Here is an 18,883-nt window from a genome sequence, read left to right as displayed (position 1 = left end):
GGTACGGAAAACTCCGGGTGATTATTGAAAAACCACCCTACGAATAATCAACATTATTTATATTGCAGTAGTTCCCAAAATGTGCTAGGCACTGTACAGAAATACACAGTCCTTCCCTGAAGAACTTTACAAGGCCCCTGTGCCTACCAAGAGCACCACTGACTTCAATAAGAAGCCAGCCCAGGCAGAGCAGTTGCAGGATCACGGGCCTAAATTCAGCTGTTTTCGATCATGAAAGCATCTATTCAGATATATTTAAACACAGCTGAACATTTTCAAACAGTGTTTTAAATTGAGATAAGAAGTAATATTTGAAGACAAAATGGGTCTCCATTAAGGCACGGGGGTCTGCCTGTACAGAACAATTTAAAGAATCAGCTTTGGCTATTGTATGTACATGTAACTCAAGTTGTTTGATGGCTCTTCCTCCCCAACTTCCCAAAGGTTTTTTTTTAAAAAAACATCTAAAGTACTGAAAAGCACAAGTCACATAATATATATTCAGTTATAGACTTTCTTTACCGGATTCACTGGCATTATTCTCACATTTACACCAATATAATCAATGGAAATGTCACCAGAACCATCTCTGTGTAAATCCAGCGAGAGAAACTAGTACCCCACATTTATAAACCAAATTGCATATAGAAAATGGATTGTTTCCACTTATGTTCATTCTGTTTTATTTCCTACTGTAGCACCCACAACTAATTTACTGAGTCAGCTGGCAGCTCCATTTCCAAATGACTCATAAAAATAAATATATGCTATGTGAAAATTGCCAATTTTAAAGATTAAATTTTAAATAAAATACACTAAATATACTTTGCCTTGTTTGATAGCTCAACACTAATATTATTCAAAGAACTCCAGGATAGCACATTTCATTACAATATATACTGTTGTTCAAGTTAAATGTACTTTGTTAACTATCATAAAACGAAACATACGTTTTTATGCTGTGGTTACTCAGTACTGTCTTGGAAATAATTATACACAAAAATTGAATGGTGTCCTTTTAGGTTGTTAACTCTAATAAGAAAAATATTGGTGAGTTCAACAACAAAATTCCTGTACAAGGTTAAATACTCTACCTCTTCAGACGGTTCTGTTTTTATTTTAATCTCTTTTTCTTGACTTGAAGTAGGAATAGTGGAACTACTGCAGTGTCCCATTTTATTATCCAGACTTTCTACCTTAGGTTTCATTTCTTTTGAAAGTGGATCTTTTATATCATCCTTGTCTAGAAGGTATCTGAGTAGAGCATTGTTTTCCTTCTTCTTAGGACTCAGCTGTTCCTGTTTGATAGCTCCTTCAACACAGGGGGCTGTATTGCTGGAGTCATGGTAGGTATCTTTACCAGTAGCTTCAGCTGTGATCTTTGCTACTTCTGCTGGAGAATTACCATTCTGTAACAATTTATGCAAAATCCTGTGCTTTTCTTGTAGCAGGGACCCATGCATGTTTGATGAGGAAGAGACCCCTCCAGATGTAGAAGAGGAGACTCCTGAGGGACTTGTAACATTGGTAGAAGATTCTTTACAACCAGAGTCCAATGGTGAGTTTGACAAGGTAGAATGCCCTCTCTCATCTGAGGAGCATGTGAGTAACTGAAGCAGCTTTTTATGACCTTTGTTTTCATTTGGTCCCCTCTGACTCTCAGACCCTTCCAGATTTCCTTCTTTACTGTCTTTGTCAGTAAGGAGTTCCCTGTTGTTTGACTGGCACATAGAACTCTCCACTTGACTTTGTTCACAATACAAGCCAGGAGGACTCTTTGAGTCCTGGTTGCCCATTTTACTTTGCTGAGCTATATTCATATTTGGGGAATTATCCAATTTTGGACCCGGTGAGGAAAGCGTTGATAGAAGAGAAGTTCCAACCCCCTCGCTAATGGCTTGAAGGGCACTAAGGGAACTGCTAGAGAAGCTGTTGTTGCCAGTGTTGCTAGCAGATCCCATTGGGGAGTGCATACCTGTATCAAAGTTATTATGTTACAGTTATTACGTAACAGAAGCAATCATATCTACATTTGATTTTACTTGCCAGATAACCATTACATACTAAATAAGTCTATTTAAACATGCACATTAAGAACTGAAATATAGATAGCAGAAAGAAGAAATACTGTAGCATTAATTACTGTACCTTTGAATATATCCTCATCATAAAATTAGGTATTTTACACTTAAGGTATAGTAGTTCAGATGTTATAAGAACATGATATATAAAAAACCCAAAAAATTAAGATAAAATGGGGCAAAAAGCAAACCCTAGAGAAAATTTTATACAAAAATAAATACCTGCAACTGGAGAAAACTGGTGTGAACCCATTTTTGGACTCCCACGATTCCTAGGAGAAATCATTAAGTTCTGTTGGCTGGAAGTCAAGCTGGGACTACCATGTGGTGGACTACTCATAGTTAACCCATAACTGTTGTTCTGATAAGGAGAGGACTGCATTCCTGGTCCAGAGTTGATGGGTCCAATATTACCAGGACCTATGTATCTAATGCCGCTCATCTGTCCCATCACACTGGGATCTCCCATGCCATAGTTTCTGTTCTGCATTGGCATGCTTTGACCTGGTGACATGTTCATAATAGCACCAACAGAATTTGTGCTTCCGGCTGTAGATGCTCTGATGTTTTGTCCCACTGGATTGGGATTTGGTCGATATCCATTCTGTTCTCTGCAAATTCAGCATCCCGCCACCCCACCCCAAGAAAAACATTTAAAACTTTATAGGAATCAAGTATCACTTTCTTCTCCAAGTCAACAAATGACACCACTCCACTTGTCACAAAAGAAACACTTTAATATTGCCATAAACAATCTCAGCTGCTCGTTGACCAGCAGCTGGGAGCATTTCTACAGTGACAGCCACAGACTACTTCCAAAGTGCCTTTCAATTAATCTTGCAATCAACAGGGACAAGTCACAGAAGGTGCTATTTAAGGCAAAGTCAGACTTTTTACTTTTTGAGAGATGTATGGTATATTTTACCAGTTTATTTCTTTGTCTTTAAACTGATCTCCAGTAAGAAAGTGGCAAAGAAGATAAAGTGTTTAATTAGGTCTTTCTATCTATGCAAGCTTTATAATTAAAAGTATACATTATAGAGGAAAATGAATGGATAAAATAGTGACCCAGAGGGAAAATTACCAATTAGCTATTATGATAGTAGACTGGGTTTATGATAGTAAAACAAGACCTGCTTTAAAAAACTTGTTTGGTTTTTGTTTCTTAAATATATAAACCTATTGTAGGTGAGATCTAAAACAGCAATTTTATTGGAGTGTGACAATTTTTCATGTGTGCTTACTATATTGTTTTGTGCTGTTTTATGTTGTTTATTTTGGTTAAACAAATCTTTATATAGCAGAGGTGGCCAAACTGTGGCTTGAGCTCTTTTATAGTTAAAATTAAGATTATTGTATGCAGCTTGGAAAATCAGTAAGTTTGGCCACTCCTGTTATATAGCATCAAATATCAATAAAAATGTGTGTTTTTAAAAAGCTACACTATTTAAATCTGACAGATGAACACTGTTAATTTCACCTTTGAAGGAAGTGGGTGGAGACAAATCCATGACGGTCATTAGTTCCTGGATTTCGTAACAGTTTACTCTTTGTTTGTGCTGTCACTATAGTACCATCTGCTAAGGAGAACCGATACAGTGGAGTTTCAGCATGGCCTTGTATATAAGCTGTGAGGAAAAAAACAATTGCACAGCAGTAATCTGCTTGTATTTCAGATTCCAAAGACCAAGTAATTTATGTAAGCTTAACTATAATTGCTGAACAAAAAATACTCATCAGATTAATACGCTGAAAAACTAGATTAAAAAACAGACATAAAACAGACATGATACAGGATGGGTATCCCAAGACTTGGAACATACTGCTACAGTTCCCAAGGACTAATGGGGGGCAGGGAGGGGAAAGACAGCAAATCAAAATATAGAATCACAGAAGTATAGGACTGGAAGGGACCTCAACAGGTCATCTAGTGTGGTCCCCTGCACTCAAAGCAGGACCAAGTATTATCTAGATCATCCCTAACAGGTGTTTGTCTAACCTTCTCTTTAAAATCTCCAATCATAGGGATTCCAAAATATCCCTAGGCCATTTCTTCCAGTGCTTAACTACCCTGAGAGTTAGGAAGTTTTTCCTAATGTTCAACCTAAACCTCTCTTGCTGTAATTTAAGCCCATTGTTTCTTGTCCTATCCTTAGAGATTAATGAACAATTTTTCACCCTCCTCCTCATAACAACCTTTTCTTTACCTGAAGAATGCCCCCTTCAGTCTTCTCTTCTCCAAACTAATTAAACCCAATATTTTCAATCTTTCCTTGCAGGTCATGTTTTCTAGACATTACTCATTTTTGTTGCTCTTCTCTGGACTTTCTCCAGTTTGTCACATCTTTCCTGAAATGGGGTGCCCAGAACTGGACACAATACTCCAGTTGAGATCTTGACAGCCCAGAGTAGAGTGGAAGAATTATTTCACATGTCTTGCTTAAAACTCTCCTGCTACTACATCCCAGAATGATGTTCACTTTTTTTTGCTTGTGATCCACTATAACCCCCAGGTCCCTTTCTGAAGTATTCCTTCCTAAGCAGTCATTTCCCATTTTGATGTGTGCAATTGATTTTTCCTTCCTAAACTTAATACTTTGCATTTGTCCTTATTGAATTTCATCCTATTTACTTTAGACCATTTTGAATTTTAATCCTATCCTCAAAAGCACTTGTAATCCCTCCCAGCTTGGTATTTTCCACAAACTTTGTAAGTGTACTCTCTGAAGTTGAACTGACTGGCCTGTAATTCCCCAGATTATCATTATTCCCCTTTTTATAGATTGGGACTATATTTGCCCTCTTCCAATCCTCTGGAATCTCTCCTGTCTTCCATGAGTTTTCAAAGATAATCGCTAATGACTCAGATATCTCCTCAGTTGGCAATTTGAATATAGTTTTTGCTGCAGTTTTTTGTGCTGACTGCACAGATCTGTCAGAACTCTAAAGCTGCTGATGCATTTATCAATGGTCTGCTTTGATTCCAAGAAAGAGGTTTAGACATTTCAATCTTCAAATCATCCTCAAAAGTGATGCAATAATTAGTATCTATCAGAGTAGTAAAAAATTTTCCAATAAAATAACTTTCATCAAAAAATGAGGATCTGATGAAATTCAAATGTTTCATGAAAACTTACTGATTTAATAGAAATTTTCCAACTGGAAATTATCTAAACAGTTCATTTTGATGAGGTTGAAACATCTAATTTTGACTGTGTTTTATAGTAAATTATAAATTATAATGTGATATATAAATCAAAACAAAATGTTTCTATAAGGTCATCTCATGAAAAATTCCAAGTTTTTGACATTTTGTCCCAAATTTGGGATGAAACAAAATTTCAGTCTCAGAATTTCCGGAAGGGTGAAAATTACACTTTTTCAGCCAACTCTAGTATTTAGCTATTTAAAATCGCTTATGTCTTTGAGAATTTCCCAGACAAAGCTGGGTAAACATATTTATATAATTAATTCTCTATTAAACAGATTATTTGGCATAGAAGGAAAAAGGTTTAAATATGATCTTTCATCTGTAGCTCTCATATGAATGGAGCAAAGGTAATCCGTGACCAAAAGACATTACCAACTAAGGGCTATTCATAGAACTAGATAAAATGACTTGATGGCAGAGACAAAGTATGTGCAGTAATATCTTTTACTGGACCAAGTTCTGTTGATGAGAGACAAACTTTGAAACTCACACAGAGCTCTTCTTCTGGTCACAGTCTATTTCATAATAGGCACATCCCCCTTCTTGACAAAACCTAACAAACTACTGTACAACCCTCCTTTTTTCTTTTTTTGCTAAAAGTGGACCCCTCCAAGTCAATGTACAGCCATGCTGCAGCTCATTAAGGAAGCATGGCTTAATCTGCTGCTTTCCTGCTGTACCTATCTTGTGGACGAACAGATAAATTCAATCTACAGGAATATCTGTCTGGTATATTTCATAAAACCTGTCATAAACACCAACTGATATACTTGAACAAGACAGCTGCTACACCAGACACTCCTTAATGGAGAACTCACCATCCCTCAGTTTATAAATATGAGAAAGAGCATTTTCCACTGGTTCAAGACATGGAAAAGCATATACAATAGCAGAGTTTAGTGGTTCTCTCTCTCTCTCTCTCACACACACACACACACACACACACACACACACACACACACACACACACACTTGCAACTAGCAAGAAAGACAGTATACTGAAAACTGCAATCTGAGCTACCTTCTTGATAGTGGCGTTTGTTTGACCAGGACTGTCCATCATTATGGCACAAAAACCTCTGAATACACCGACGGATTGTATCTTCAAAGCCTGGTCTCATAGAAGACCGTAATGAGTTTGTATCTATGTTGACGAGTTTACCTGTCACAGGAAAGAAAAACTTAAAATAGTCATAGAGTCTCTGTCATTTTAAATATAATCTTAATATTAAAAATACAGAATAGTATTTCAAAAGTCACCAAATATTGTCTATATTATATTTTTATAATATACCTCTCACTGTAGAATCTAAGCACTGAAATTGTTTTCTAAGTGTCTGTCTAATCTTTTCACTTACACACAGCTTCCCATGCAAAGATCTCAAACTGCTTTATGAACAAAAATTCTGAACACCCCTGTGAGGCAAGTTATTACCACATCATTTTTACATATAAGGAAACCGAGGCACCCAGAGGTTAATGCTAAAATTCGCAAAAGCGTATAACAATTTTGGGTTTCCCTGGTTTTATGCAACTGAAAGGAGACCCCAAGGGCAGGGTTTTCAGATATAAAGAACTACACCTGAAATCAATAGGAGCCGCAGGTGATTGGCATCTGAAAGAAAAAACTGCTGCCCAATAATGTGTTTAAATATTTAAAATGTAAATACCACAGCAGACTATAAAGGTTTCATGATGTTACAGAAGGAAAGGAAAAATTATCTCAATGAGTCTTCATTAACTTGATATATGATTTATAAACACTTTAGGAATACTTCTAGAGGAAGATGCAATATAAATAATTTGAAATATTACCTAGTTAAAGGAAGAAAGGCAACAGTATAAGTAGTACTAGTAATTCCAGGTATTAAAACTTATTTGTCACAGTTTACTGTATACAAAACAAAACAACAAGGAAGAAGAGCCTTTACCTTCCATTACCTTCACCTCAAGTAGATTTCTCACCTGAAAGGTCATGTCTTGTAATAAAGCTTTCTGGGTTTGTTGGAAATACCCTTTCCATTGTAGTGATGCGACGTGCCACACAAATCATACAGGACTGCAAATCTGCAATGAAAGGAGTTATTTTCCTCTGTGTCCTATTTATGCTATTATTACATTTCTTATAAAGGAGCAGGACTCTTGCAATATTAAGATAAAGGCATAATATGGGAGACAAGATTTGAGGATTCTGCATTTAACTCCTAAATTATTCAAAATATGGAATTCTGAAACCTCAGGCTTTATAACGTAAAATTTAGTAGTAAATAACTGTAGTAAGAGGATTTTCCTATAGAAAAATTACCTTCCCCTTCTTCCATCATAGCTCTTGGCTGAGATAAAGCAAAACACTGCATGGTTTCATATCTCTGACGCGAATCCTGGTTGCTGCCCACATCATCCAAAAGATCGTGAGATGTTTTTACCATCATGCGGCAATTAAACGTATGACTCTTCTGTCTAGGTGTTTCATTGGTCCAAGTAACTCCATTAACTAAAAGAAAATGATTATAAAAGTTCACAAAGATTTTAAAATAAAATTAATTCTCAATTGCCTGATTTTTGAAGTATGCAGTGTTGTTGTACCTGTGTCAGTCCCAGGATATGAGACAGAAAAAGCGAGTGAAGATAGATATTATCTCACACACCTGATCTCATCTCTTTTGAGGTTCACATACTATAACTTTTTTAAAAGATTTGTTAAAAGGTCATCATATTGATATTTTGGGGATAGTGTTCTTCGCTGCTACTTGAAACAACACCATCCCCTCTAAGGGTATGTCTACACTACGGGATTATTCCAATTTTCCATAAACCGGTTTTGTAAAACAGATTGTATAAAGTTGAGTGCACGCGGCCACACTAAGCACATTAATTCGGCGGTATGCGTCCATGTACCGAGGCTAGCGTCGATATCCGGAGCGTTGCACTGTGGGTAGCTATTCCATAGCTATCCCATAGTTCCGGCAGTCTCCTCCGCCCCTTGGAGTTCTGGGTTGAGATCCCAGTGCCTGATGGGGCAAAAAACATAGTTGTGGGTGGTTCTGGGTACAGCCTCACCCCTCCCTCCGTGAAAGCAGCAGACAACTGTTTCGCGCCTTCTTTCCTGGGTGAACTGTGCAAACGCCATAGCACAGCAAGCATGGACCCTGCTCAGATCAAGACCGCAATCGTAGACATTGTAAACACCTCGCGCATTCTCGTGCAGTCTATGCTGAACCAGGACCTGCAAAGCCAGGCGAGGAGGCGGCGGCTACAGCAGAGCAGCGATGAGAGTGATGAGGACATGGACACAGAATTCTCTCAAACTGCGGGCCTCTGCCCTTTGGAGATCCTGCTGGTAATGGGGCAGGTTTAGTCAATGAATGCCGATTTTGGGCCCGGGGAACAAGAACAAACTGGTGGGACCGCATAGTTTTGCGGGTTTGGGACGATTCGCAGTGGCTGCAAAACTCGCATGCGTAAGGGCACTTTCATGGAACTTTGTGACTTGCTTTCCCCTGCCCTGAAACGCCATAATACCAAGATGAGAGCAGCCCTCACAGTTCGGAAGCGAGTGGCAATAGCCCTCTGGAAGCTTGCAACGCCAGACAGCTACCGGTCAGTCGGGAATCATTTTGGAGTGGGAAAATCTACTGTGGGGGCTGATTGACTCATTCCCTGTAAGCAACCCGCCCTCCCCCTTCGATTACAGCTTGCTTAAGGAAATAAAGTCACTATCGTTTAAAAATCATGTATTCTTTATTAAAAAGTCATTATAAAAAGAGGGAGAGAACTGACAAGGTATCCTGGGTGTGGCTTGTGAGGAGGATAGGAGGGAAGGAAAAGGCCACTAAAAATATTTCAAAGTAATGACAGCCTTTTGGTTGGGCTGTCCAAAGGGGTGGAGTGGGCGGGTGCACGAAGCCTTCCCCCACGCGTTCTTACACGTCTGGGTGAGGCAGATATGGAACATGGTGAGGGGTGAGGGTGGTTACACAGGGGCTGCAGCGGCACTCTGACCCTGCTGCTGTTCCTGAAGCTCCACCAGACATCAGAGGATGTCAGTTTGATCACGCAGCAGCCCCAGCGTTGCATCCCGCCACCGCTGATCTTCCTGCCTACATCTCTGATCTTCCTGCCGCCACCTCTCATCTCGAGCGTCTCTCCTCTCCTCACGTTGGTCCCTCCTGTCCTCACGTTCACTGGCATCTTTCCTGTAATTTGATACCACGTCCTTCCACTCATTCAGATGAGCTCTTTCACTGCGGGTTACTTCCATGATTTCCGAGAACATTTCGTTCTCGCATCTTTTTTTTCCTCCGCCTTATCTGAGATAGCCTTCGGGATGGAGTAGGGAGGCTTGAAAAATTTGCAGCTGCATGAGGCAGGTAAAAAACGGAGAGAAGTATTTAAAAAGATACATTTTATAGAACAATGGTTATACTCTTTCACAGTGAACAACACTATTCACCTTACATAGCACATGTGATTTCACTACAAGGTCGCATTTTGCATCTTAATATTGAGTGCCTGCGGCTCTGGCGTTAGAGATCTCAGAGACGCAGGTCCGGGCAGCAGAATTCAGCTTGCATGCAGCCATGGTAAGCCATTGTCTTTCGGCTTCTGCAGCCTTCATATACACAGTGCCCTCCTTTCTCAAACACCAAGCAAATCCCGTTCAGTGCTGCTTCTTTCCTCTTAACATGCAGCAGCAGAAACCACCCCCCCCCATCCAATTCTCTGGGATGATTGCTTTACCCCTCTCCCTCACCGCATGGCTGGTAGCAGGGAAGATCCCTGCTAGCCAAACGCGAAAAAGCTCAGCACCATTACCCCCCTTCACCTCCCCCCGTTTGGCTACCTGCAAAGAAGGATTTCTTTTAAGCAACCGGCAAACAGCCCAGTAGGAATGGCCATCTCTGTCTCCTTAATTAAATTCCTGAATTTCAACCAGGTTACCATTCACAATATCACTCTCCTGAGGATAACACAGCGAGATAAAGAATGGATGTTGCTTGAATGCCAGCAATCACTGGGACCATACGCAGCTAGGCTTTGTCATGCAATGATACCAGATTACTTGCTACATGCATGGCGTGGTCAATTGTCCTACTATGGTGGATGGAATAAGGCTGCCTTGTCCAGAAACCTTCTGCAAAGGCTTTTGGAGTACCTCCAGGAGAGCTTCATGGAGATGTCCCTGGAGGATTTCCGCTCCATCCCCAGACATGTTAACAAACTTTTCCAATAACTCTACTGGCCCCGAATGCATCCCAAGTCCTCAGGGCAAATCAATAATTAAAAAACGCTTGCTTTTAAACCATGTCTTATATTTACAAAGGTACACTCACCAGAGGTCGCTTCCATGGCTTCGCTGTCTGGGCTACTGGCTTGGGAGGGTAATTCCGTCTGGGTGAGAAAAAGCTCCTGGCGGTTGGGGAGAACGGAGTGCCTTGTGCTCTCTGCAAACTCGTCCTCCTCTTCCTCATCTTCCCCGTCCGCAGAATCCTCAGCCATGGCTGAGATTACCACCCCCACCTTGGAATCCACGGACAGGGGTGGGGTAGTGGTGGCGGACCCCGCTAGAATTGCATGCAGCTCAGCATAGAAGCAGCATGTTTTCGGCCCTGCCCCAGACCTTCCATTTGCTTCTTTGGTTTTCTGGTAGGCTTGTCTGAGCTCCTTAACTTTCATTCTGCACTGCACTGAGTCCCGGGTGTGGCCTTTCTCCATCATAGCTTTGGAAATTTTTTCAAATATTTTTTAATTTCATCTTTTGGAATGGAGTTCTGTTAGCACAGAATCCTCTCCCCACATAGCGATCAGATCCAGTGCCTCTCGTGCGGTCCATGCTGGAGCTCTTTTTCGATTCTCAGGAGCCTGCGTTGTTACCTGTGCTGATGAGCTCTGCGTGATCACCTGTGCTGGTGAGCTCTCCAAGCTGGCCAAACAGGAAATGAAATTCAAAAGTTCGCGGGGCTTTTCCTGTCTACCTGGCCACTGCATCCAAGTTCAGATTGCTGTCCAGAGCGGTCACAGTGCTGCACTGTGGGATACCGCCTGGAGGCCAATACCGTCGATTTGCGGCCACACTAACCCTAATCCGATACGGTAATACCGATTTCAGCGATACTCGTCTCATCGGGGAGGAGTACAGAAACCGGTTTAAAGAGCCCTTTATATTGAAATATAAGGGCCTTGTTGTGTGGACGGGTGCAGCGTTAAATCGGTTTAACTCTGCTAAAATCAGTATAAACGCGTAGTGTAGACCAGGCCTAAGGTACTTTCAGTCCCAGTCAAAAGGGAGTGGAAAGTCATTCCCTTGTTTAAAAAAAAAAAAAATGGCAGGTAGCTCCCATTAGTTCACTGACTTCAAATCTCAGCTGTCTAGCAACACAGTTATGAGATATTGATTGAAATCATTCAATCAGCTTTTTGCATAAAATTACAGTATTTACACAATTCTGGAAGGCCGCTTCTGCTTGAAAAGCAGAAGGTCTAAAGAACCTAATTATTCTGCTTCAAAATGGGGAGAGAAACATCAAAGTTGAATTGTTAACAGTTCCCAGAGCTTCATCAGGATGTGGAGAGAACTTGTGCAACATTATTTTAGGGCTTATTTTCATGAGGAATTCTGGAATAGCTATTCCTAATTAACTCCATAAGTGAAACCTCTTATTATAAGAGCTCCTTATTCTGAAGTAGTTTATTTGACATGTATTAAGCAATTTCAGAATAAAGCACTGTTATTCCAGAATAAGCATGTCCACACAGAGTTATTCAGGAATAGTTAATCCATATTAAAGTCACACTTCACTTTATTCTGGATAAATTTTCATGTATAATTAAAAAATGTTTTAGTCCTAGGTATTTTTAGTAAAAGTCGTGGATAGGTCAGACAGTAAATACTAATTCTTGGCCTGTGACCGATCCATGACCTGTACTATATACCCCTGACTAAATCTTAGGTGCTCCATGGCAGGGGACGGCCCAGGACCACAGCTGGTACGGGGGAAAAGTGGCAACGCTGGTGCTGGGGAGGACAGACCAAGACCGTTGCTGCTGCTGGGGGGGTACGGGGTATCAAGACTGCCCCAGTAGCACCTGTGTGGCTGTCCCTGGAGTCAGTCACTCTGGCCACTGCAGAAGTCACAGAATCAGTCACTTCCCTGACAGACTCAAGGCTTTATGTATAATGAATCCCTTAGAAACAGGCAAACCAACCTCAAATGCTTATCCCTCTTTCATTTCATCAGAGTATAGAAACATGCAACTCCATAAACCTAGGCATTTGTTCGCTACACCCACACACCAGTAATATCTGCACCTAAGTTCTGTTAGTTGTTTATATAATTTCTAGTTTGAAAGTAACATTTTAAATACTTAGATCAAGAGGATATAAATGTAAATGGTAGTCCTGGTGATGGAATTTTGTTTTCATTCTTCTGCTAGTCTGCTAACAGCAAAGAATTCATAATCAATGTTGCAATATTCCTATTAATTTAATGTTAAAAGTTAATATAAAAGAGTCATATCCTAAAACTCAAGTCAAGTGATAGCTGCACCATAAGAAAGATTTGTTTTGTAAGGTTAACAACTTTGGAGTTTATTTATTTATTTTTTAAAAGAAGTCTGAGAATTTAAGTGAAGACCCTATTACCTGCAGATTTAGGTAAGTTTTTAAGGAAGTCCTTCCGGTCTTCTTCATGCAAGATGCTGTAGACACTTGTATTAACCAAATCCTCCTGTTTATACTGCAGATATTGTGTGACATTTTCTGATACAAATACAATGTTCCCATCTCGATTTACTACAAACAGGAAACCATCCAATGCCTAAAAATACATTGCAACAATACATGATAAACATACACACAAAATTCCAGACCTGCTAAAACAGTTCATTTTAAAAAGTAAGTGGGAGATAAAGTATTGTAGTTTAGGAGAAGAATCACTTAACTTTTCTAGTAAAAGAATTAAAATTTTGAGTTTTCGTTAAAGAGAAACTTTCATAGTAAGGAAACCCGCTGTTCAATTGTTCTTCCACTATTGATCTTACCACGATGATAATCAAACATTTGGTTTTTAACTCTTTTAGCCTGGAAATATGACACTGAGTCTGTGACATCTCAATAACTTCTATAACAATACAATGAAGTCAAAGTCAGGATTATAAATTCGCCACAAGACCTTTAAGAAGTAGAAGTGGAGTGTGAGGGAAATAGCCTTCTTAAGGATATATTTTCAATACCAATGAAGAACATTAAAAAAAAAAAGGGCGGGGGGGAGAGAGAGACTATCCACTTTTTAAAAACCACCGTACTCATTCCCAAATCAGAAACAGCATTAGAATCTCTCTAAGACAGTTAGCTTTGAAAGTACTTCAAAAACTTGACTCAAAATAGCAGCTTACAACATACTGAACTACTTTGTGTACTAAGCAGTAGGACTGGTTTCCTGGTTTTTAGAACTCTTAATAAATGTTACCTACGTGATTCTTATGTAATTTGGAGTCTCAACACATGAGGGCAGCAGCAAACAGATCTACTGCATACAGCAGTGGTCATCAACTGGTCGATCGCGATTGACTGGTTGATCCTAGAGGATCTCCCAGACGATCACAATTTTTGGCGGTGCAGTGTGGCTGCTGCTAAGGCAGACTCCCTGCCTACCCTGGCCCCACACTGCTCCCGGAAGTGGCCAGCGCAGCGCAGCTCTGTGGCCCTGGGGATGCAGGGGTCTCCTTTCATGCGCTACTCCTACCTGCAAGCACTGCCCCCACAGCTCCCATTGGCCGGGAGAGCTGGGGGAATGGTGCTTGCAGAGAGAAGCTGTGCGCAGAACCACGTACCCCCAGCAGCCCCCCCACCCCCGGGCGCGTTGGCCCCTTCCGGAAGCGGTGTGGGGCCGGGGTAGGCAGGGAGCCTGCCTTAGCCTCACTGCGCCCACCGCCTACTGGAAGCTGCCAAAGGTAAATGCTGCCTGGTGGGAGGCCGCACCCCAACCCCCATCTCTGAGCCCCTCCTGAAGCCAGCACCCCATACCCTCTCCTACACCCCCCTTCCCAGAGACCGCACCCTGCACCCCCTCCTGACACACCAACACTCTGCCCCAGCCCGGAGCCACCTCCTGCACCCAAACTCCCGCATAGAGCTTGCACCCCTCACCCCCTCGTGTACCCCAACCCCCTGCTGCAGGCTCAGCCAAGAGCCCCCACCCCCTCCCAAACTCCTACCCCAGCCCGGTGAGAGTGAGTGAGGGTGGAGAAGAGTAATTTGGGGGGGAAGGAGATAGTGGGTGGGGCTTTGGGGAAGGGGCAGGGTAGATGCTGGGTTGCCCTTAGATTCAAAAAAGTGATTTGGACGTAAAAAGGTTCGAGACCACTGGCATACTGGAATTGATCCTAAGAAGCACCATTCTGCACCTATAAATTCCCCCTAAGACAATGGGAATTCAGGTGCTCGTTGCTTCCCAGAATCAGACCCTCGGTCTACAGACCTTCATCAAGCCATGAAAGTCCTTGATGGCCATTTCCTGAGGTAAAAAGTGGGGAAAAAAAACTTGAACGCAGAGTCTAGTCAATGTAATCTTATTAGTCATTTATTGGGACTACTACAAAAATAGAACAGCATGCTAAGGCAAACCCAAATGCCATTTGATTTTGAATTCTCTAGACTGCTTCAGCAGAGTTGAGAAAACAATGATGGATTTTATTTTTTGTCCTTTTAAAACAATTTTCTCCATTGCCCTTGCACACTAGCATTTCTCAGTGTTGTAATCCTGTCACATAACCTATTGCTTAAGAATATGCAATATCAAATCTCATTTGATTGTACCAGGACATCATTTACACTTGCCTGTAGTAAAAGAGGTCCCAATGAATCCTTATCAATAACCCCTTGACCTGTAGAAGATACGTCAGCCTTCTGTACATCATCATCACAGGATGCTGTTTTTCCTAAAATCAAAAAGACAAGTTTTCAAAAAGGCAACATTTTGTGTTTGGAAGCATAGAAATATTTTTGAAGTTACGTGCTGCATTCCAGGAAACCTGAGAATAAGCAATGAAGCTGTAATTATATGATTCCATTTAATGTTACAATTATATGCACAGAGGGAGCACAACACTTTTTTTTATATGGTAGAACTTCTGGGCAGAGATTGGCTTCCTGTGTGTTTTGAAAGCACCTAGCAAATTTTGGATTCTGCCACACCACCACCAGAGTTTCCATGACAAAACTTCTTCCACTGGCAAGATGATTGCTTTATGAAATGACTGTCCTTTGGTCACTTTTGGCTGGCCAGCACAAACTTTTCAATATAATGAAAAGCTTCCTAATTCTTCCCTTCTTCCTGTACAACCGTGTGGAAGATAAACATTTAAAATCATGTTATGGCTTAATTTAGGCTTTACTCTAGAAAGTAATCCAATTTAATATGCAGAATGTACGGTTTGCTCATTTAATTGTGTTCTTGGATCCAAATCAAAATACAAAACTGGAAACGAATTCTCACTTGGCCTTCTGCAGATTATTTAATCATATCTGATGCCAATAATTAAAACACTTTTTCAGCATTTTAACCTAAAATATACTGAAGAAAAAGTAAAAGTTTGTTACAAGGAGAAAAAAAAATAAAAATAAACCCACGCAGTAAAGTAATGGAAAACAAGCAGTACTCTCTATTACTGTGGCACCTGCTGGCTGTTTAAGCAGACCACAAAAGGAGTTTAATGTACCAAAGGAAGATTATCAACCAGTGAAGTGCACAATGAAGTGGCAATAATGCCACTGGGAAAGTACTTCTAAAATAGCAATTAAGGCTACTTTAAAAAATAGAAACACGTTCCAACAGGGCAGACAGAGCAGAATTTGGAAGTTTACCATTTCAGGTAAAGTGTGTGATATATTCCAGCAGGCTTCTAACATAACTTACTACTGAGTGGAAACTCACTGAACTGGCATACACCTGATGCGTAATCTATTCTAATATTTTTGAAGTCACTTCCACCAGCACATACCTCACAATTACCAGAGGTTATGGAGGGAAACAGCAAATTTAACAATTATATTTGTCTGATTTGTTTAAAAAACTACTGTTGTTACAAGTAAAACCTGAAAAACATACTGTAACTAAGACATTAGCAAAACAGATGTTCCTCTATATTTTCCCCCGTTTATTCTGCACTTGATTACATTTTGTGTACAGTTAATGGGACTTTTTAATTGGTTACATCAGGGGTTGGCAACCTCTCAGAAGTGGTGTGCCGAGTCTTCATTTATTCACTCTGATTTAAGGTTTTCCGTGCCAGTGATACATTTTAACATTTTTAGAAGGTGTCTTTCTATAAGGCTATAATATATAACTAAACTATTATTGTGTGTAAAGTAAATAAGGTTTTTAAAATGTTTAAGAAGCTTCATTTAAAGTTAAATTAAAATGCAGAGCCCCCCGGACCGGTGGCCAGGCACTGGGCAGTATGAGTACCACTGAAAATCAGCTTGTGCGCCACCTTTGGCATGCGTGCCATACATAGGTTGCCTACTCCTGGGTTACATGGTCAGCTAGTTGCAGTCTGACTGTATTGGACCCCAGTTATTTTTCCTTGCTAGAAAGGCTCTCAAACACCAAAACAGGAGCAGAAAAGTCAGAAAAATATAACATGAATTTTAAAAAATAATTTAAAATTTCAGGACATAGCACTGAATAAGAAACTGGGCTTCTTTTATAAATTAGTTTCAAACAATCCAAGTTGGCAGGGAACCTTTGATTAATAGGCAATAGATGGATTTCTTTACTCCAGTGGGCAACTAATTCATCTATGTTTTGAAGAACAACTGCTTTATGACCTATTTTAAGCTTTTATTGCTTGTTTAAGTAGTTTAAGGAAGTTAATAAGAAACGGTGAACTTTAGGCCCTGATTCAGGAACGCTTCCCTATTCATAAAGGGTGTTAAACATAATGCTTAAAGTTAAGCAAGTGCTTAAGTCCCACTAAGCACATGCTTAAAATTAAGCATCTGCTAAATGCTGAATAGGGAATAAGCCCTGAACAGGAATGGATATAAGCAAGTGCTTAAATGCTTTCCTAAGTCAGTGCCTATTGTATGAAAATTCCACTGTATCGTCTCAGCAACTAAGTATTGTTTTGGAGAGAAACTGCCTCCTAATAGAAAACCAAATATTCTTCCTTATGATTTGAGAGAGAAATCCTTACCTTGTTCCTTTATCTGCCGGATCTGTCTTACAGTTTCCTTTAAAATTGCACATTTATCTGGTTTGACATTGAAATTGTCAATGTCACTCAGATTAGCTGATATCAGCTCAGCTAGCTCCTCAATATATTTGCTTTCCTGTTCACGTCGGCGTTTCTCACCACTGCAGATCAGACTAGGAACAAGAAGCAGCATTTAAACAAGAACTATGATCACACTGTCATCTTTGATGCATTTCAGATACCACTTATGTAAATTTAGCTAGTGGACATTCATCTCGTCAATTTACACCTGTAGGTTTTTACAGAACCATATAAAGGAATGTATCTTCAGAGATTATGACAAGATTATTATTCCAAGAATAACTGTTGTAGTTATTTTCTTATTGAATGTAATGAAAATTCCAGCTATTACAAAAATAATGTATTTGTACTGTATAGGCATTTTAAGGTGGAAAAAGCTGCAGCACCATTTTGTTTGGCCAAGCAAAGTTTTACATCTAATTCAATGGCACTTCTCTGTCAGTAATATAATAACTTTGGAACACTGCACCCATCAATTCCAGAATTTCAGGAAATGTTCTAGATATCAGTGGGTACAAGTATATTGATTTTAAGGTAGATCAGACCACCAGAAAAGCTTATTTCACAGGAAAATCGGGGCTTCCAGAGTGACTGTGTTGCAGGCAGAAGAATCTCTCTGCTGCCCCGGTGGCTGTCTACACATACCAGAAGCAGCATCTTAACTGGCTGCATGGGGACAGCCTGTAGTTTGGATTATCACAGAAATAAGAAAGTCTTACAAGTAGCAGGGAGGACCTAGGTGGCTGGGTGTGAAAGTAGGAATCTAGGGGGCAATGGAGATGGGGAGGGGAACGCAGGGATCCAGGGAAACGTGGAAAATGGGGACAGTGAGCAGTGTTTGTCAGCAACCTGGAGAGGGAGGAATGGCCATGAGTAGGGCCCTACCAAATTCACGGTCCATTTTGGTCAATTTCATGATCATAGGATTTTTAAAATTGTAAATTTCATTATTTAAGCTATTTAAATCTGAAATTTCACGGTGTTGTAATTGTAGGAATCCTGATCCAAAAGGAGGCTGGGGGGGGGGGGAGGAGAAGAGGGTCACTAGGTTATTTTAAGGGATCGTGGTATTGCCACCCTTACTTTTGCACTGCCTTCAGAGCTGGGTGGACAGAGAGCGGAGGCTGCTGGCTGGGAGCCCCCAGCTCTGAAGGCAGAGCTGCTGCCAACAGCAGCCCAGAAGGAAGGATGGCATGGTATGGTATTGCCACCCTTACTTCTGTACTGCTTCCTTCAGAGCTGGGCCCTCGGTCAGCAGCCACCACCCAGCTCTGAAGGCAGCAGCACAGAAGTAAGGGTGGCAATACCACGA

At 40.6% G+C, this 18,883-nt stretch overlaps 1 protein-coding gene across 6 annotated transcripts in view; it reads right to left on the bottom strand.

Moving 5' to 3' along the window:
- NCOA3 (nuclear receptor coactivator 3) overlaps nucleotides 1–18,883 on the bottom strand; it is a 184,737-nt gene that overhangs the window by 31,742 nt on the left and 134,112 nt on the right. For all 6 annotated transcript variants that reach the window (XM_050917257.1, XM_050917260.1, XM_050917261.1 and 3 more), the window contains 9 exons: nucleotides 17,491–17,651; nucleotides 15,131–15,231; nucleotides 12,935–13,109; nucleotides 7,598–7,786; nucleotides 7,258–7,359; nucleotides 6,314–6,454; nucleotides 3,562–3,709; nucleotides 2,304–2,692; nucleotides 1,095–1,975 (listed from right to left, as the gene is read on the bottom strand). In XM_050917257.1, coding sequence (XP_050773214.1) covers nucleotides 1,095–1,975; nucleotides 2,304–2,692; nucleotides 3,562–3,709; nucleotides 6,314–6,454; nucleotides 7,258–7,359; nucleotides 7,598–7,786; nucleotides 12,935–13,109; nucleotides 15,131–15,231; nucleotides 17,491–17,651 — 2,287 coding nt within the window. The remainder of the gene's footprint in view (nucleotides 1–1,094; nucleotides 1,976–2,303; nucleotides 2,693–3,561; nucleotides 3,710–6,313; nucleotides 6,455–7,257; nucleotides 7,360–7,597; nucleotides 7,787–12,934; nucleotides 13,110–15,130; nucleotides 15,232–17,490; nucleotides 17,652–18,883) is intronic.

The sequence above is a fragment of the Gopherus flavomarginatus genome, chromosome 11 (genome assembly GCF_025201925.1).
Source record: "Gopherus flavomarginatus isolate rGopFla2 chromosome 11, rGopFla2.mat.asm, whole genome shotgun sequence".
In the NCBI taxonomy this organism is placed as follows: domain Eukaryota; kingdom Metazoa; phylum Chordata; order Testudines; family Testudinidae; genus Gopherus; species Gopherus flavomarginatus.
Note: the sequence above shows the minus strand (reverse complement) of the source record. Positions and strands in the feature narration are given on the sequence as shown.